General features: G+C 43.1%; 1 protein-coding gene across 1 annotated transcript in view; it reads right to left on the reverse strand.

Moving 5' to 3' along the window:
• Window positions 1-21,621, reverse strand: part of LOC142245308 (uncharacterized) — a 452,975-nt gene that overhangs the window by 82,925 nt on the left and 348,429 nt on the right. The window contains exons 54-57 of the mRNA XM_075317926.1: window positions 12,120-12,257; window positions 11,752-11,914; window positions 8,971-9,092; window positions 399-539 (exon numbers count right to left, since the gene is read on the reverse strand). Of these exons, the coding sequence (XP_075174041.1) occupies window positions 399-539; window positions 8,971-9,092; window positions 11,752-11,914; window positions 12,120-12,257 (564 nt within the window). The remainder of the gene's footprint in view (window positions 1-398; window positions 540-8,970; window positions 9,093-11,751; window positions 11,915-12,119; window positions 12,258-21,621) is intronic.

The following is a 21,621-nucleotide window of genomic DNA, read 5'->3' on the forward strand; positions in this document are numbered from 1 at the left end:
AGGCTCCACTGCCATAGCCGCAACCCGCAAGTGGCATCACGACAAAAACTCTCTTATCAATCCCCTGTAAATAACCCCCTTTTAAAAGCGACCCAGGGTCACGGAATCGGGCAACGGCCACCCAGTGAACTGTCCAAACGTAACCAGGCCGACATGGAGTACTCCATAGCCCTGGGTGACATAACAGTATCTACTTTATCTATCGAACTATCTCTCTATCTCTCATCTATCTATCTATCTATCTATCCATCTATCTATCTATCTATCTATCCATCTATATCTATCTGTGCTGTATTCTTGAAAGTGAAATTATATTTCTCCCCTAATTAGAATTATAATTGACAAAAATGAATATCACACTTTATTTTTTTTTCTACTTTTTGTGTTTAATTATTTACCTTTTGATTATATTTTTCGTTTTTCCATTCTGATAAAGATCCCAGTTCCATATCTTTTACAACAAAATTGAAAGGATGTGAAAAGCCGACTCTGTAGTACAGGCGTTCCTTCCCAATCTTCAGAGAGGAGGAGAGGTTGACCTTCAGGAGCAAAACATATGAATAGATTTATTATTGCATTTGTGCATTTTTTTTGTTTAGCTATTGATCTTTTTCGTCTGTTTTTCAGAAGCGCAAGTTTATTTTATATGTGACTGCTTGTCCATAGACCATTTTGAAAAATTTTACATAAAAAATGTCAAAAAATACCACGAGACAAAAAAAAAAGAAACTTAAAAAAAGGTAAATACTTAATCATATTTGATTTATGTGCATCATCTGCTACTATGGTATGTCACTAAACTTACCTGAGAATGCAGTATATCTTAGAAAGATTTTAAAAAAAAAAGTAAAAAAATCCCCAACATTTGCGACCATTTAAAGGCTAAATGTCACAAATAGGACTGTTCCTCATTTATTCTTCCATGTTAGGCCTCATTCAGATGTTTTTCCATGGATAAAACACATATGCATTATAATCTATGCTGCAATCTACAAGATCGTGTTTTTTGCAGAAGAAAAAAAAATCACGGAGACATGTCAGTTTTTTTTGGGAGCACATAAAAAGGTTCTATACTTTTGTTCATGCAATGCTTAAATAACAGAGGCATTATAGGATATAACTTCCCCGTCCTGCAATTTTTAAAGGGTTATTCCTATCTCCAAATCCTATCCCAATATGTAGTAGGTGTAATAATAATAATAATAATATTAGCAAATACCTCCAATTAGAAATGTAGTATTGTTCTCCTGATTCACTATGTCACTTACCTCATGTGCAGGGCATTGCAGGACCTTAGGTATTTATGGTTACAAGCACGTATATAGTGACAGTTAGTTGCTCTTGGTTGTAACCATGGATACCTGCGCCCCTGCAATGCCCTTCACATGAAGTAAGAGGTATAATGAATCAGAAGAACTATACTACACTTCTAATTGGAGGTATTTGCTAATATTATTAAATTATTATTATTATTATTATTATAATACCTACTACATATTGGGGTAGGATCTTGGAGATGGGAATATCTCTTTAAATGCAATTTACAGATGCAAAGATGCAATTTCTCAGCTTGTATTTATATGGAAGTAAAAGCATATACTGTATGCGCGCTCATCTCATTAGGGAATTGCTAATAAAAGACCTCAACACCTTTTATTGCACCCATAGACCGTGGATTCAATCACTTAGAGGCTGACAAGAAACAGATATTTGGTAGAGAATAAAATCTGCCAGTTTTCTCTGTGTAAATCTGCTGGCATTGCTCTTTTCCAGCCCATAATCAATGGCTGATTGTGAAATTGAGGGAGCACACAATTCAATTATGAGCTCAGATTTTGGATGAAGAAATTCCCATAGGATACCACAATCCAAGTCTAATTGAACATATGTTGCTGGAGGCCCTACCGCTTAAGGCTATGTGCGCACGCTGTGGATTTTCCGCGGATTTTACTGCGGATTTGCCGTAGATTTGCTGCAGATATGCTGAAAAAATGTGTCTAACATTTCTGCAGTCATTCCCCAGCAAAACCTATGGGTTTTAAAAAATGCTGTGCGCACATTGCGTTTTTTTTATACCTGCGGATTTACCCGCGGATTTTTCACTGCGGAATTAATGTGCATGTCACTTCTTTTCCGCAGGTACTTGCGGTTTTTGTCATAGATAATGGTAAATATCCACAGGGAGCAACCTGCGGAAAATCCGCGTAAAATCCACGGCAAATCCGAACCAAACCGCAGTAAAACCGCATGACGATTTAGTTGCGGTTTTGGTGCGTTTTTTTTTACCGCGAGTACGGGATTATTTCAGAGGGTGCGAATTTTACTTAAGAAAAAGTCAATTTCTAGTGCGCACATATCCTAAAACATGGTCCAAACAACTAATATCTACGTATATGTCATTTATATTAGCTGACAATATTCATCCAGATGTCCCTACTCGTATTCAGCGACTTATCAAAGAATTTTGCAAGATGAAATTCAACAAGTACGACTCTTTCATCTCCCCCGACATCTACCTTTAGAATTTTCATTAAAAGGTAGTCCAGTACTACCGAAATGAGCGTGTTCACACTATGTATATCTAATGTGTTCGACCACTTTTCTTCGCTAAGTAAGCTTACAATAAAAAAAAATTCATGGTTGAAGCTTCATATTTCTTAATGGCTCACATAGGACGTAAATTAAAAAAAATCACAGAAAAAGAAGCGTCCATTACCAACACAAGACGAGATTACCAATGCACTAGGAGGACGTCTTGTATTTTATTCATTTTCATCTTTTTATTACACATTTTTTCAATTTTCCATTTTTATGCAGAATAGTAGAAATGAGCGGACCCATGGACGTTCGGGTTAAGTGGGTTCAGCCAGACTTTAGACAAAAGTTCTGTTTTGTACCCGAACTTGACCCCAACCTCATTGGAAGTCACTTGGCAATTCTGCTCTCCGCCCACATACAGGAGGCCATAAACAGAGCATTTCCGGGGGAGAGCGAGCAGGTTTATTTCTCTTTTTTTTGTGCACACTACATCCGATCACGCTGTTGTTACCCCCAGTGTGTACCATTCAAACCCTGGAAGCTGCTCACACTGGGCTGAGCCCCGAGTGTACCCGAGCACAGCGATGCTCGAGTAAGTGGTTTGCATACGTAAAGCACCCAACCTCCAAACTTGAACACTGATTTTTTTTGTAAAATCTGTGTTCAGCACGAGCACCGAACTTTAAAGTTCAGGTTCACTCATCTCTACCCTTTAGTGTTGGTTGGGTAAATTATGTTTTTTGTACTGTGGGGTGCACTTCTATATTACTGGGCAGCACTGATCTAATAGTATGGATGTCATCAATAGGCTGTAAGTAGAGATGAGTGATCCTACCATGAATCAGATTGGTTAAGGATCGCCGATCCCGCCTGAGATCATGATCGGATAAACAATCCTAACCAATATCATCATCAATGCTACCCGAACCCATTAAATTCAATGGAAGGCAAAAGTGATGTATTGTAAAATGGTGTAGGGGGCTGTAAAAGAAAGAAAATAAAAATACCTTATTACCCCAATTGCCACCGCACCAGATCAATTGGGAAGAGCCAGGTGAAGCGCCGGGATTGTCGCATCTAATAGATGCGACAATCCTAGGTGGCTGCAGGCTGCTATTTTTAGACTGGGGGGCCCCCAATAAGCACGGATCTCCCCAGCTTGAGAATACCATCCTGCTGCTGTTGGGCTCTATCATGGCTGGGTATCAAAATTGGGGGAACCGCACGTCGGTTTTTAAAATTATTTATTTAAATAATAATAATAATAATAAAAAAAAAAAGCCGCATGCGGTTCCTCTTATTTTCATACACAGCCAAGACAAGCGCACGGCAGGGATTTCCAGCCTGTTGTCATATGCTTTATCTGTTGCTGGGTATCAATACAGGGGGAACCTACACCAATTGTTTTATTCATTTTTTTATCACTAATATAAGGACACAGCGTGTGTGATTCCAACCAATTACAGACACTATCTCAGCGGGTGGGGGTATGGTTCAATGGCAGCCAATCAGAGACGCCAGTGAAGGAGAAAGCAGTGAATATACATTAGTGATAATTCTCAGACCCGGAAGCGCTGCAGCCAAGGGGATGCAGTAAGTATGTACTGCATTAACCCTTTTGCTTCTTTTTTTTTTTTCTTTTTTTTTTTTACAGTGGCCTATCACAGCCATGCCAATATATGACATGGCTGTGATTGGCAGAGAGAGGATGGTTTTTGCCATCTGATCATTTACAGATCCTTGGCAAGATCGCCAACTTTTGCAGTAAATGCTCGGATTTCTGATCCCGATCCGGCCAAAGATTGTACCATTTTAACATTTTCCAATCCTTGCTGATCAGGATCGCTCATCTCTAGCTGTAAGCTGGACACTGTACATCACATATCTGTGTGACTGGCACCCTTTGCAAGGCCTATTTGCATTAATGTCCAACACAAGCAGCCTCCTGCTCCATGAATTGGTAGGGTTTATGTGGTTGTTTCATCAATATTTTGCACATATTCTGCCCCCGCCTTTATCATGGGGGCCTGCTGCATCCTGTTAAGGCCGCTTTACACACTGCGACTTCGCTCAAGCGATCTCATTGGGGTTACGGAATTTGTGACGCACATCCAGCCGCTTTAGCGATGTCTTTGCGTGTGACACCTATGAGCGATTTTGAATCGTCGCAAAAACGGTCAAAATCGCTCATCGGTGACATGCCCCCCTATTCTCGAATATCGCTGCTGCTTGGTGTACGAAGTAGTTCATCACTCCTGCGGCAGCACACATCGTTATGTGTGACACAGCAGGAACGAGGAACCTCACCTTACCTGCGGCCGCCAGCAATGAGGAAGGAAGGAGGTGGGAGGGATGTTTACGTCCCGCTCATCTCCGCCCCTCCGCTTCTATTGGGCGGCGGTTCGGTGACGCTGCTGTGACGTCGCTGTGACGCTGAACGAACCGCCCCCTTAGAAAGGAGGCGGTTCGCCGGTCACAGCGACGTCGCAGAGCAGGTATGTCCGTGTGACGCTGCCGTAGCGATCACACGATATCGCATGTTTGATGGGGCAGGTGCTTTCGCGCTCGACATCGCTAACAATTGCTAGCAATGTCGTAGCGTGTAAAGCGGCCTTTAGTGCAATGGTAATCTGACCTTGTGATGGTAATAGCTGCTTCTCCTTCATATCCCCTGCATGAAATCAGATCTAACAGATTTGAATGCATCTAAAGCTGGGTTTACACGCTGCAACATCGCAAAGGACATCGCTGTAACGTCACCGGTTTGGTGACGCAATAGCGACCTCCCTAAGTCTCTGCTAAGTCTCTGGTGAGCGTTCAAACAGGCAAACCTGGCCAACAACTCAACAGCGATCCGGACCTGCAGAGCGACCTAGCTGGTTGTTGGGGACGTTGATAAGCAGCCTTTTGAAAGGGAAGTTGCTAACAAAGTCGCTGAAAAGGCTTCACACACTGAAACTTCATGCTGCACAGCGGGAAACAAAGGACCTAGGAATGGTCCTGAACGATTTGTAACGATTACAACTTCACAGCAGGGGCCAGGTCGCTGATAGGATTCACACACTGCAACATCGCAAACAACATCGCTATTGCGTCACAAAACCGGTGACGTTACAGCGATGTCGTTTGAGATGTTGCAGTGTGTAAACCCAGCTTTAGGAATATGAAGCTCTTTATCAATGATGCTCCAATTACTGGAGAGATATATTAATGGGAACCTGTCACTTGATTCATCTGGCCACACGATTGCAATCTGGTAAATACTTTTCTAAAGCACTGTCATTTCCGAGATAATATGCTTTAGAGATTTGGCCAAGGACCATAGCCAGAGATAAGACTACTCTGGCTCTGCCCACCGGCCGACTCTTCCCACTGCCACTGCAGATGATTGACAGGTCTCCTGCGTAGCAGACCTTTTACACCTCTAACAACACATCATTTTAGTGCTACCTAATATTTCATCCATGACCCAAGGGGTCACCTCTTACATGTTCCCATTAAGATCCCTTTATCTTGAGATGTTTGTTTTAAACAATTCTTATTGGATGGTATTACTATACGTTATTATAAAAATGAGACACGGTTAAAATCACCACGTGTGTCGGAAACATTATCGCTGACGCACTATTCTGCTTTTTATGGATTTTATCAGTGCAAGAAATAAAGACTGACCACTTTCAATCACATTCAGTGCTGGACTCCATCTGGACATATTGTCATATACTGTAGCAGAGAAATAGTACACTTATAATTTCTGGAAACAAAAGAGACAATTTTTTGTGTGAAAGTAAACATATTTACTAAGTGTCTTGTAGCATGTTTATGTTATTAAATCATTTTATGCCTAGAACATGGTGTCAGCATTACTTCTATTATTATCCCACCATATGTGTTGTGATTGAGTAATTTTTAAGCAACTGTTTTTTCTCACATAGAGAATACATCTCCAGAGAGCAACAAATTAAGTCGAAAGTAGCCAAATGGTTTATAATCTCTGTATATTTCCCGTGAAAGGTTATTGAAAAAATGATAAAGTATCAACCATCAGTGTAGTAAAAAAAGCAAAAAACACATCAAAACCTCATGCTGTCATTATCCAGGATCGGTATTCCCCGCTCCAGTTTCCCAGACCCGTCCTGGTCATGTCAGGGGTTAACTCCCATCAGCCTCGTTCTGGTTTCAGGAGACACTATATTTGGCCCCTGAACCTGCATTCCTGGTGCTGGTTATAGTTTTGCTCTGCAGCCTGTGACTGGCTCTGGTGAGATTTCCTGTTTGATCTGACTCCTTGTTACCGTGCCCTGACCTGTACCCTCCCCCGTTCGTCAGTCTGTCCCAGTCCTGGACTTCCCGCTCCTGTCAGTTGCTTACCCATCCTGGCTCATCCTCCTTCCCATGTTTCTGTGTCTTACCCCTCCAGTCTTGTCTTATGCTCCCTGTGCCCTTTGTGTTCCCCTCTGCATACTTGATCTCCCGGCATCTGACTTCGATTCTGTTTTCTGACGTGATCTTGATCCTCTCTTTGCAGTGACTTGACTTTCCTGACTTGACCCTGACTGCTTGACTACTCTATTGTCCCCTGTTGGTTCGCCTGTGAACTGCTTGCTGAAGTTACTCTGCTGTACTTCAACCACCTTTTTGTTACAGTGTTACTTTGACTCTCCTTCACTACTCTGTTGCTACCTAGTGGGGAAGACGCTGTACTACGTCTTACTAGCCCTTTGTATAGCGTGACACATGCGGTTTTGATGCGATAGTGATGCGATTTTTTTTTTACCGGGAGGTGTAGATTGGGTCCAGGAATATGTTGTAAAGATTTCAGCACCAAATCTGCATCTTTTGGCAAAAAAATGTGGTTTTCTGCCAGGAGATGCAAGTCGATGAACTCAGTGACTTCACCTCAGTTCAATGATCTCACCTGAGGTCAGGTTACCTGCAGTCACAGGTTGAGGACCGTGGGAACCTTCAGCTATGAACGCAAATAACCTGAGTGATGTCACCATTCACTCTGGCTCAGTCATTCTCTGCCTAAAGCCCACAGCGGGTGGTCATGTGCTATGCCCGTGTGCTGTGCCTTTAGTAATGTAGCGAAGCTGGAATTGTCGTGGGACCTCATGTGGATTATGTCGGACCTGGGTGTTTTGAGTGTTAATAAAGGGGTTTATTTCAAATAAAGGATTTTTTCGATGTTTGTTTATTTCTTTTCACTTACAGATTAGTAATGGGTTTGTCTTGTGGATGACAGCTGACAAGTCACAAATCACATCCCCTTATTACCCCAATTGCCACCACACCAGGGCAATTGGGATAAGCCAGTTAAAGTTCTGGAATTGTTGCATCTAATGGTTGTGACAATTATGGTTAGCTGCAGGATGCTATTGTTAGGTTGGGAGAGCCCAATAACCATGGGGCTTCCCCAGCCTGAGAATACCAGCCCTTAGCTGTTGGCTTTATCATGGCTGGGTATCAAAATTGGTGGACTGCACGTAGTTTTTTATTATTTTAAAAAAAAGTTGAATGCAGTCTCTCTTATTTTGATACACAGCCAAAATAAGTACACAGCTGGGGGTTGCAGCCTGTAGCCATATGCTTTATCTGTGCTGGATATCATAATATGGGAGGACCCTATGCCAATTTTGTTATTTATTTATTTAGTTATTTTTACACTAATAGAGACACACAGACAGCTCCTCTGTTTGAAAGCAGTCAGATACGCTGTCACACAAGGTGGGAGCGCATCTGACTGCAACCAATCAGAGATGCAGGGACTGCCGGGGGAAGCAGTGCAATGCATGAATGCATGAAAGATAATGACCGGTCCAGAAGCAGTCTACAGCCACGTGAGAGACTCAGTAAGTATAATGTGCCTGCATTCCTCTTTTTTTTTTATCTTTCCTTCATTTTTTTTTTTAATTAACCAAGTTGCGGGACCTGGATCAGTACCCAAAGTTCTCTAAGAACTCCGGGCCCAGAGTTGGTGCTCAGGTACTTTTGAACCCGTGCGGGTCCAGACCTTTACAGTCCAGGTCCACCCATCACTAATAGATAGTTAAAAAGGAGGCGGCGCACTATAGATAGTGCAAAAAAGTAGCCCATGTGGTGGTGTTTCAGATCTATCACAGCCTTTCACAAGCAATAAGTGAAAATATATAGTACATATGTAAATGGTTACTAATCAAGCACAATCACAATATTGCTAACAATAATTGTGACAAATTCATACAGTAATTACAACATTACAATATTAGATAGACATAATCGATCGATCGACAGACACAGATAGATAGACAGACAGACAGACTGTTGATAGCTATTTTATAGTGCTACTATTTTTGCACCGACTATTTGGAAGCTGAGTCGGGCTCATGGGAAGCACAGAGTTGCTTTCTTTTACATTTGCTTAGATATATGAATAGAAAAACAAATTCTCACCTGGTTTTTATTGTTCCAACCAAGAGTGATATGATCTTGATGATTATGACCTGAGTGCTCTATATTGATACTGACATTTGCTTGGCGCAAAGCTGCCAGGTAAAGAGACTGAGAAAAATCCCCTGCAAGACAAGAATAGTTGTTATCAGGAGTCAATACCATTTTATTTTATTCTGGATTATAATTGTGAATGGAGAGTGGATTGCTTGTTTCCACCACGTCTTAAGGCCCCTTTACACACTGAGACTTTCAGCGATCCCACCAGCGATTCCAACCTGGCCGGGATCGCTACAAAGTCTCTGGTGAGCTGTCAAACAGGCAAACCTGGCCAACGACGCAACAGCGATCCGGACCTGCAGAACGACCTAGCTAGTCAAACACTGGAAACGAGTGATGTGTCACAATATCTGTCAATCACTATTCTCTGTCAGTCGGTCTCTCCCTCTCGGTCTCTATTCTCTCTCTGTCGGTCCGTCACTATCTCTGTCCCTCTCTCACAGTCTGTCGGTCATTTTCCCCTCCTCTCTCATACTCACCGATCCCCGATCTCCGGCGCTGCGCTGCACGGCATTCACACTGCTGCGGCGGCTTTTCCTCTTTTGAAAAAGCCGGCCGCTCATTAAACAATTTCGTATTCCCTACTTTCCCCGCCCACAGGCGCCTATGATTGGTTGCAGTGAGACACGCCCCCACGCTGAGTGACAGGTGTCTCACTGCACCCAATCACAGCAGCCGGTGGGCGTGTCTATACTGTGCAGTGAAATAAATAATTAAATAATTAAAAAAAACGGCGTGCGGTCCCCCCCAATTTTAATACCAGCCAGATAAAGCCATACGGCTGAAGGCTGGTATTCTCAGGATGGGGAGCTCCACGTTATGGGGAGCCCCCCAGCCTAACAATATCAGTCAGCAGCCGCCCAGAATTGCCGCATACATTATATGCGACAGTTCTGGGGCTGTACCCGGCTCTTCCCGATTTGCCCTGGTGCGTTGGCAAATCGGGGTAATAAGGAGTTATTGGCAGCCCATAGCTGCCAATAAGTCCTAGATTAATCATGTCAGGCGTCTCCCCGAGAAACCTTCCATGATTAATCTGTAAATTACAGTAAATAAACACACACAACTGAAAAAATCATTTATTAGAAATAAAAAACACAAACACATTCCCTCATCACCAATTTAATCAGCCCCAAAAAGCCCTCCTTGTCCGGCATAATCCACGGACCTCCAGCGTCGCATCCAGCTCTGCTGCATGCAGGTGACAGGAGCAGCAGAATACACCGCCGCTCCTGTCACCTCCACGCAGCTAATGAAGGCAATAGCGCGATCAGCTGAGCTGTCACTGAGGTTACCTGGATCCAGCGGTGGCCGCGGGTAACCTCAGTGACAGCTCAGCTGATCGCGCTACTCACCTCAGTTGCTGCGTGGAGCTGACCGGAGCGGCGGTGAGTAGCGTGATCAGCTGAGCTGTCACTGAGGTTACCCGTGGCCACCGCTGCATCCACCGCTGGATCCAGTGACAGCGGGTAACCTCAGTGACAGCTCAGCCGATTGCGCAGCTGTCTTCATTAGCTGTGTGGAGGTGACAGGAGCGGCAGTGTCTTCTGCTGCTCCTGTCACCTGCATGCAGCTGCACTGGAAGCGACGCTGGAGGTCCGTGGATTACGCCGGACAAGGAGGGCTTTTTGGGGCTTATTAAATTGGTGATGAGGGAATGTGTTTGTGTTTTTTATTTCTAATAAATGATTTTTTCAGTTGTGTGTGTTTATTTACTGTAATTTACAGATTAATCATGGAAGGAATCTCGGGGAGACGCCTGACATGATTAATCTAGGACTTATTGGCAGCTATGGGCTGCCAATAACTCCTTATTACCCCGATTTGCCAACGCACCAGGGCAAATTGGGAAGAGCCGGGTACAGTCCCAGAACTGTCGCATATAATGTATGCGGCAATTCTGGGCGGCTGCTGACTGATATTCTTAGGCTGGGGGGCTCCCCATAACGTGGAGCTCCCCATCCTGAGAATACCAGCCTTCAGCCGTATGGCTTTATCTGGCTGGTATTAAAATTGGGGGGGACCGCACTCCGTTTTTTTTAATTATTTAATTATTTATTTCACTGCACAGTATAGACCCGCCCACCGGCTGCTGTGATTGGGTGCAGTGAGACACCTGTCACTCAGCGTGGGGGCGTGTCTCACTGCAACCAATCATAGGCGCCTGTGGGCGGGGAAAGTAGGGAATACGAAATTGTTTATTGAGCGGCCGGCTTTTTCAAAAGAGGAAAAGCCGCCGCAGCAGTGTGAATGCCGTGCAGCGCCGCGCCGGGGATCGGGGATCAGTGAGTATGAGAGAGGAGGGGAAAATGACCGACAAACTGTGAGAGAGGGACAGAGATAGTGACGGACCGACAGAGAGAGAATAGAGACTGAGAGGGAGAGACCGACTGACAGAGAATAGTGATTGACAGATATTGTGACACATCACTCGTTTCCAGTGTTTTAAGTCCCCTTTACACACTGAGACTTTGCTGCACAGCGGGAAACAAAGGACCAAAGAATGGTCCTGAACGATTTGTAGCGATCAGCAACCTCACAGCAGGGGCCAGGTCGCTGATGTGTTTCACACACTGCAATGTCGCTGGGGAGGTCGCTATTTGTCACAAAACCGGTGACGTCACAGCGATGTCGTTTGAGATGTTGCAGTGTGTAAAGCCACCTTTATTCATGAATCATGATGGCGTGCCCTATAGTCCGCATTCTCCTGTATACTATTCTCACCTGTTATCTCATGTTCTCCGGATAACTTTGGAAACTGCCCAGTGTAAAATGCAGCCAGTTTCACTTCTTTTCTGCCCCAAATGGTTTTATGATCAAGAGCGGCTCTTCGATGTCTCTTTTCATAAAGCGTCCTCATTTCTATTAATGCTGGAAGGTTCTTTAACTGAAAAATGATGAACATTTGTGTTATGTAATTGGGTAAAACTTGACACAAAAGACCATCAATGAAAGTTCTTCATCGTGATTTTTACTTTTGACCTTACACATTGGACAATTTAGTATAAGCCAAATTGTGTATATACTGCCTGATAAAACAACATGGCAAAAGCTTCTGATTGCTGGATTATGACATATTCCAGATTACCAACCTGTACTAAAGAATGCCTAAATTGTAGACTGTTTAAACATGTGTTTTCAGTAAAAAGTATCTTTGATGAGAAATTCATTTCTTTTTCTTCCATCTTGATATACAGCTTTCCTTCAGCTTCATTTATAGTGTAGGTGACCTACAAAATAAATATAGGTAATATTTTTAAAACCATATAATATATATGTTTTCAAATAATAAATTACAAAATAAAAAATCTCCTGTGAACATTTACAATTATTTCTGTCTTTCCAAATATAACCTACAACAGTCACGACACCCACAGACCAATGTTTTGAACCCCAACAATAGACAAATATTCATCTGGTTTTACTTCTCTCAGTAGGTGATGCAACAATTCACTCAGGTAACTAATAATTTTATAACTCTGCCTAATAATTAGTCAAGAATTAACTTGACCATTGACTAGGGTGTGACATTACATTGTGTAGCTGTCAAGGAGTTTAGCTCAAAACTCACAGTGTCATGGCGGCATCTGAGCCTGTTTACACAGTAGAGTCTGACACTGTACTCTAGGTCTCTTATTAGGCTTCTGAGTTTATCTATAGGCTCGGATGTCGACCAAGCTGTGTTCTCTTTGGTTCATACTTAGAGGAGTTAAGTTCTGCTAGCCTGGTGATTGTCTCTGGAGTAAGATGTTGTGAGAGACCTATCACAGTTACTCCTTGCACTTTTTAAGATAGTGGATTTGAACCTCCCATGCCGATTATAGCTTTTGCGATATCGGTCCTTGTGCTGTGGTGTTCCAGTTTTGTGAGATCTTCTGCGCGTTATTTGGTGTGATGTGGAAATATTCTGTTGTCTGTTTGTTTCTTTTATGGTCTTTATTTTCCTCTGAGCACTTGTTGTCTATAAATCTGCGTGTGCTTGCAATGAGTTTGAGTTTTGTTTTTTCCCTGTCTCATTGCCCTTCCCGGGGATGGGTGTGAGGGGGGGTATTAGAGCAGGGCTGGCCAAGAGCAGGGCTAGGCTAGCAGCCCAGACCTCTTCACCATCAGAAGTACCTCTGGGATAAGGGATAGCTATTGCCCTTTAGCCTGAGGGCCAGTGTAGGAGCCCTAGTCTCCGGTTATACCCTTATAGTACATGACAGTAGCACTCAAAACGGGTTTGGGGGCACAAAGATGGCAATAAATATTGTCTGAAACAGTTTTAGTGCCTAGTGCACCCTGTGTGTCGACTTTGTATAGACGGTTGGGAAAAGGTGGAAAGAATTCTGGAAAAGTGAGTAGTCAGAAAAATCTATAAGAGGGATCTACACCAATGTCTTATTCAGATTTCTGTGGAATTTTTGATTGGATCGTTAGAGATGTATATTACTTAGTTTTCCAGAACACCATAGGTGTCGACGTTGTGAAGACAGTGGGAAAAAGGTATAAAGAATACTGGAAAAGTAAGGAATCATATATGTCTATGAAGAAGAATCATAAGTGATCCGAAACGCGTCGCATTTCTACATCAGTGTCTTGTTATTATTTCCGTGGAATATTCAATAAAGCCATTTTTATTTTTATTGGATTGTGATATCTGGATTTTACTTTGTTTTTCAACGGCACCATGGGTGTTGACTTTTTGAGAGGGTTGGAAAAAGTGAAAAGAATAATGGAAAAGTGTGGAACCAGAAATGTCTGGCAAATTTAGCAGAGATGAGAGGTAAACACTGCAGAAAATAGTCTTATAGCTATTTTCTATTTTTTTTTGTGGAAATTTGGGGTAGAAGAGGGTAAATGAGAAGGTGATTTAAAGTAACTCCATGAAAAATCTGAGGCACGCAGGGGTACACTATATATCCCCCAAAAATTCTCTGGGTGCAATATAAAATTCCACCACACATACAGTATATTCGGAATACAACTACGAGTGTATCAACCCATAATCCACATAAAATGTTAAACTGATAATACTTACTAGATGTTACTTATCACGTATTTTCCTTTTTTTTTTTAAATAAAACTATCAGGAGATTCTTGTTAACTATTGATTGAAATAAAATACCCTCATGTCCTTCCAAAAGGACTGCGATAGCTGAGTTTGAATAAGTTGATTACATAGAACTTATCACAATTAATTATATTAAAGTACACATATGGGCATAGTGGTGCTGTTATACTGATTTAATAGATACTTTTAGTGAAGAAATATAGCCTGGTTCTTGTTCAATTCATGATAGAAGTTTTGGGGCAAAATCCTTTTCGTGGATGGGGCAGGCCAGTTGGGTGGGATTGTGGTTGGGCCTTCAGCTCTGTTATGGTCCTTCCGCATTGTACAAGCCTCTTTTTTCAAATTCAATGTTAGGACCACCCACTGCCAGGATGGCGCTGGCGCACATTCATCTTCTGGCAGTCTTCAGCAAAATGGTGCTGCGGGTGGCACATGCACACACTGACATCCGATGGTCTTCAGCAAAATGACCCACAAGTAATGCATGCACAGATTCAGACCTCGGCTTAATGACAAGCCGAGATCTCAATCTTCGCAAGCGCAGCCACTGCCATTTTGCTGAAGACCGTCGGATGTTATTGTGTATAGGTGCCACCCACGGCACCATTTTGCTGAACACCGCTGAATTTCAATGTGTGCATATTCCGCCCATTGCACCATTTTACTGCCATGTACAGTGGATTTAAAAATACTATATACCCCTGTTAAAATGCCGGGTTTTTGTCATGTAAAAAAATGATATCAGGAAGAATTATTTCAGAAAGTTTCCACCTCTATTTTCATCCATAATCTTTACAAATATATAGAAAGACAAACTGAAATAATTTTGAGTTGGAAAATAAAAATATAAAAATTAAAATAATGTGGCTGCATAAGTGTAAACAACCTCTTATAATTTGGGTTGTGGTTGTGTTCATAATTAGACAATTACTTTTAAACTCATGTTAAATAGTAATCAGTACACAGCTGCCATCATTTACAGTGATTCTTATTAACCCCATATAAGGTTTGGCCATTCTAGAAGGATTTTCCAGACATTTTCTTAGTTGCAGTTTATTGAAAATGGTCTATAAACAGCTTACAACACAGCAAAGGTATCTCATTGCTGAAAGTTATCAGTCTGGAAAAGGGTACAGAAATTTTTAATGCATTAGATATACCAGGGAACACTGAGAAGATGGTCATCAAGGAGTGGCTTAAATTGTATACAACAATGTTACTTATAACTGGACAGGCATCAAAAATTGATGTAAAGACAAGAAAAAAATTGGTTTAGGAAGCTGTTAGGGGGCCTATAGCAAAGAAGCTGCAGGAATTTCTGCCAATTAATAGCTGTATACTGCATGTGACAACAATCTCTCATATTCTTCATATGTCTTCCCTGTAGGGTAAGGTTGTAGGATGGAAACTTTTTCTTACAAAGAAAAACATCTGCGCCCAGCTTTATATTACAAAACCTACATCAAGGCCCCTAAAAGAATGTGGGAAAATGTGTTATTATGTGATGATACCAAGGTTATTGGCTATAATTCCAACACTGCATATTACCCAAAGAACAACATACTCACAGTAAAGCATGGTGGAAGCATCATTATGATTTGGGGCTGTTTTTCGGCAGATGGAACTGGGGTTTCATTCAGATCTCTGCTAAAATGTTGACGATGAAGTGGAATTTCACTTTTCAGCACAACAATGACCTCAAAATGAACAACCAAATGGATGTGCCAGAAGTTGACAACATTTTTGGAATGACCCAGACAGATCACAGGCCTGAATCCAATTGAAAATCTGTGGGTTGAGCTGAAGAGGGTGCTGTACACACAAGATGGCCTTGCAATCTGACAGATTTAGGTGAACAAGAGTGGGCAAGGGTTGACAAATCTAGATGCGTCATGCTGATGACTCTTAAGGCCACTTTACACACAGAGATAAATCTTTGGCAGATCTGTGGTTGCAGTGAAATCATGGACATATTGTTCCATTTGTACACAGCCACAAACCTGGCACTGATTGTCCACAATTTCACTGCAACCACAGATCTGCCGCAGATTTATCTCTGTGTGTAAAGTGGCCTTTACCCAAAAAGACTGAATTCTGTCAAAAAGTCAAAGGATACTTCAAGAAAATATAAATTTAAGGGTGTACATATTTATGCAAACACATTATTTTTGTTTTTTATTTTTCTTATTCTTTCCGAAAAGATTTCAGCTTATTTTTCAATTCAGTTGTACAGGTTAACATTAAAACTGGATAAATGTATCGCATTATTCTTGTAATATCTTTTTACGGGATAAAAGCTTGGGATTTTAACAGGTTTTACAATGGATATTAGTATTATACAGTTAGGTCCAGAAATATTTGGACAGTGACACAATTTTCGCGAGTTGAGGTCTGCATGCCACCACATTGGATTTGAAATGAAACCTCTACAACAGAATTCAAGTGCAGATTGTAACGTTTAATTTGAAGGTTTGAACAAAAATATCTGATAGAAATTGTAGGAATTGTACACATTTCTTTATAAACACTCCACATTTTAGGAGGTCAAAAGTAATTGGACAAATAAACCAAACCCAAACAAAATATTTTTATTTTCAATATTTTGTTGCGAATCCATTGGAGGCAATCACTGCCTTAAGTCTGGAACCCATGGACATCACCAAACGCTGGGTTTCCTCCTTCTTAATGCTTTGCCAGGCCTTTACAGCCGCAGCCTTCAGGTCTTGCTTGTTTGTGGGTCTTTCCGTCTTAAGTCTGGATTTGAGCAAGTGAAATGCATGCGCAATTGGGTTAAGATCTGGTGATTGTCTTGGCCATTGCAGAATGTTCCACTTTTTTGCACTCATGAACTCCTGGGTAGCTTTGGCTGTATGCTTGGGGTCATTGTCCATCTGTACTATGAAGCGCCGTCCGATCAACTTTGCGGCATTTGGCTGAATCTGGGCTGAAAGTATATCCCGGTACACTTCAGAATTCATCCGGCTACTCTTGTCTGCTGTTATGTCATCAATAAACACAAGTGACCCAGTGCCATTGAAAGCCATGCATGCCCATGCCATCACGTTGCCTCCACCATGTTTTACAGAGGATGTGGTGTGCCTTGGATCATGTGCCGTTCCCTTTCTTCTCCAAACTTTTTTCTTCCCATCATTCTGGTACAGGTTGATCTTTGTCTCATCTGTCCATAGAATACTTTTCCAGAACTGAGCTGGCTTCATGGGGTGTTTTTCAGCAAATTTAACTCTGGCCTGTCTATTTTTGGAATTGATGAATGGTTTGCATCTAGATGTGAACCCTTTGTATTTACTTTCATGGAGTCTTCTCTTTACTGTTGACTTAGAGACAGATACACCTACTTCACTGAGAGTGTTCTGGACTTCAGTTGATGTTGTGAACGGGTCTTCTTCACCACAGAAAGTATGCGGCGATCATCCACCACTGTTGTCATCCGTGGACGCCCAGGCCTTTTTGAGTTCCCAAGCTCACCAGTCAATTCCTTTTTTCTCAGAATGTACCCGACTGTTGATTTTGCTACTCCAAGCATGTCTGCTATCTCTCTGATGGATTTTTCTTTTTTTTCAGCCTCAGGATGTTCTGCTTCACCTCAATTGAGAGTTCCTTAGACCACATGTTGTCTGGTCACAGCAACAGCTTCCAAATGCAAAACCACACACCTGTAATCAACCCCAGACCTTTTAACTACTTCATTGATTACAGGTTAACGAGGGAGACGCCTTCAGAGTTAATTGCAGCCCTTAGAGTCCCTTGTCCAATTACTTTTGGTCCCTTGAAAAAGAGGAGGCTATGCATTACAGAGCTATGATTCCTAAACCCTTTCTCCGATTTGTATGTGAAAACTCTCATATTGCAGCTGGGAGTGTGCACTTTCAGCCCATATTATATATATAATTGTATTTCTGAACATGTTTTTGTAAACAGCTAAAATAACAAAACTTGTGTCACTGTCCAAATATTTCTGGCCCTGACTGTATGTGATAAAATAATAACATATTGTAGATATTTCCTTAAACTCTTCCCAACATGCTTGATCAGAAAATATTTTAAGAGGCTCCAAATGTGCATGAGAATTTATAAATTGCTGACATGAATCGCACACATGTCACTGTTGATTTTCAGATTATTATCCATGGAACATTATAAAAATATAAAGTTTGCTATCTCACAAGACGATCTCTAAATGAATGCATGTCTTCAATGGTTTGTTTGCATCAATAAGAAAATTCTAAGAAATTAATATTACACGCTTCTCCGTTTCAGATCATGTTCATTCACAACTTGATGCAAGTCAAAAAATCGTGTACGTGTCTATGACCAGGTGTGTATTTTATCGAACCACATCAAATGACATTTCTTTAGAAATCAGACGGTTTAGCTTCCAAAAAGGACACAAATGTGACCACCAATGTCATAATCTTTGGTGATAATTCGCCACATAACCCACAGCAGTCTTCTCATAGCGTAAAACATAATATCATTTCACAATCCTCAACAATACACTTCGCCTCTGGCATGAACATTTTTTTTGTTGACGTTCTACAGAATTTCACACCCTGAGAAGATTTCTTTAACGAAAACTGCAGGTACTAAAAGGTTTACAGAAAATGATACACTATAGGCCGCTTTACACGCTACGACATCGCTAAAGCGATCTTGTTGGGGTCACGAATTTTGTGACGCACATCTGGCCGCGTTAGCGATGTCGTTGCGTGTGGCACCTATTAGCGATTTTGAATCGTTGCAAAAACTTTCAAAATCGCTAAACGGTGACATCCCCCTAAGCTCAATTATCTTTGCTGCTGTAGTAACGATGTTGTTCCTCGTTCCTGCGGCAGCACACATCACTACATGTGACACCGCAGGAACGAGGAACCTCTCCTTACCTGCGTCCCGCCTGCAATGAGGAAGTAAGGAGGTGGGCGGGATGTTACGGCCACTCATCTCCGCCCCTCCGCTTCTATTGGGCGGCTGCTCAGTGACGTCGATGTGACGCCGAACGAACCGCCCCATTAGAAAGGAGGCGGTTCGCCGGTCAACGACGTCGCTAGGCAGGTAAGTAGTGTGACGGGTTTGCGCAATGTTGTGCGCCACGGGCAGCGATGTGCCCATGTCGCACAACCGATGGGGGAGGGTACGCACGCAAGCGATATCGGTAACGATATCGCAGCGTGTAAAGCGGCCTTACGTGTATTTTATAATTTTCGTTTGGCACTTAATCTTGCATTTTAAAGGTATTAAATTAGAATCCTCGTTCAGAGCATTGCTCTGCTGGGTATCACAGTTTTGTCTGATTGACTTCAATGGAACAATGTTGCAATATCCGGTATAGCAGCTACTATGTAAAGGGAGTGTAGTTAAAGAGAAAAGAGACGTCAGTACAATGCCCCTGCTCCTTTAAACAGCTGATGGGTGAGGGTGCCTAAAATGGGACTCCACTGATCGGATATTGATGAACTATCCTAAGGATACATTATTTAAGTAATGCCCATACTGATGTCCCCACGCTGTTCTGCCCCCCTTCACCAGTGGGGACATCTGTTCTCTCACCTGCCTGGCTGTCCTGCGGTGACTACCCTGTCCTCGGTTCATGCTGCTGTCTCCCAGGAAATGTACGCACCACACAGGCCTCCTGGGAATGCCCATAGGGTGTGTGAATGACCACGCCCCTTTTGTTAAAGAGCCAGTGCACTCTGACACGGAAGTGCCTCTCAGGCCAGCTGAGAGGTTACAGATATTTAAGGCATCTTCTTATTTAGGTAGGTGCCTGGGCAACACGTTCCTACATTGCTAGCTCTCAGTTCCCATTGTGCTGCTGCTGTCATAGTGCTGTGTTCTGCTGCTGACTCGTATCTGTGTTTCAGTGCTCTACCAGTCTGCTGACCTGCTGCTGCAACCAACCACACTTACTGGTTTCTTTAGCCCGGTGTCCATCACCCCACTGGATGTCATCATAGACAGTTAGCAGCATACGCAACACCAGAGTTTGCTTAGCCAACCAGAAATGTTTGCTTTTATTCTTCACACTGTTATGACAGACATAGCAGGGGTGGGATTCAGCCGGTTCTGTCCGGTTCTGGAGAACCAGTTGTTAAAATAGCAGCTGGTTCCCAGAACCGGCAAGAAACAGCTCCGGCGATCCGATTCCCTGTATTCATTTGTGCTAGTGTCTCTTTAAGACACTAGCACAAATGAATCCCCGTACCTCTGCGCCGCACTTGCTGGTTCAGTGCAGCCTGTTCTGTTCCCTGACCCGGCGTGCAGCGACGCTTTGACGCATCAGAGAGGTCATGGCAGTGTGAGGAGGTAGCTCCTCCTCCTGCCGTCTGTCAGCGTCAGTGTGCAGAGAGCCGCGGAGGAGGACGAGAGACACAGTAGAGGCCGCTGCTGCTTGGAGCAGGTAAGCACTCAGTGAGCCGAAAATGCAGGGAGAGGGGCCACATAAGAGGGGAGCTATATGTGGCTAGATAGGGAGAGGGGCCACATAAGAGGGGAGCTATATGTGGCTATATGGGGAGAGGGGCCACAAAAGAGGGGAGCTATATGTGGCTATATGGGGAGAGGAGGCCATAATAGGATGGTATTTGCATGGAGAAAGGGGCCATAATGGGATGGTATCTGCAGGGGGAAAGCGGCCATAATGGGATGGGATCTGCAGGGGAAAAGAGGCCATAATAGGATGGTATTTGAATGGAGAAAGAGGCCATAATGGGATGGGATCTGCAGGGGGAAAGAGGCCATAATGGGATGGGATCTGCAGGGGGAAAGGGGCCATAATGGGATGGGATCTGCAGGGGGAAAGGGGCCATAATGGGATGGGATCTGCAGGGGAAAGGGGCCATAATGGGATGGGATCTGCAGGGGAAAGGGGCCATAATGGGATGGGATCTGCAGGGGAAAAGAGGCCATCATGGGATGGAATCTGCAGGGGGGGAGAGACCACATGGGATTGGATCTGTTGGGGGAAAGGAGCCACATGGGATGAGATCTGTATGGGGAAGGTTGTCCGTTGCAATTTTAGCAGGGCTCCTTTAGTAATAATTTTTAAAAACTGTAGAAAAACCTTTTAATACAATAAAGGGTGCTTTACACAAGACAAACTATCGTGCGATAGATCGTCGGGGTCACGTTTTTTGTGACGCACATCCGGCATCGCTTGCGACGTCGGGCTGTGTGACACCTCCGAGCGACGCAGTATCGCTCACAAATTGTGAGTCGTGTACTCGTCGCTCGGTTTCATAATCTCGTTTAATTAAAATGGCGCCGGTTGCTCATCGTTCCCGGGGTAGCACACACCACTCCGTGTGACACCCCGGGAACGATGAAAAGCAGCTTACCTCCGTCCCGCGGCACCCGCCGGCTATGCAGAAGGAAGGAGGTGGGCGGGATGTTTACGTCCCGCTCATCTCCGCCCCTCCGCTTCTATTGGCCGGCCGCTGTGTGACGTCGCTGTGACGCCAAACGTCCCTCCCCCTTCAGGAAGAGGATGTTCGCCGCCCACAGCGACGTCGCACAGCAGGTAAGTG

Source organism: Anomaloglossus baeobatrachus, chromosome 7, assembly GCF_048569485.1.
Source record: "Anomaloglossus baeobatrachus isolate aAnoBae1 chromosome 7, aAnoBae1.hap1, whole genome shotgun sequence".
NCBI lineage: Eukaryota > Metazoa > Chordata > Amphibia > Anura > Aromobatidae > Anomaloglossus > Anomaloglossus baeobatrachus.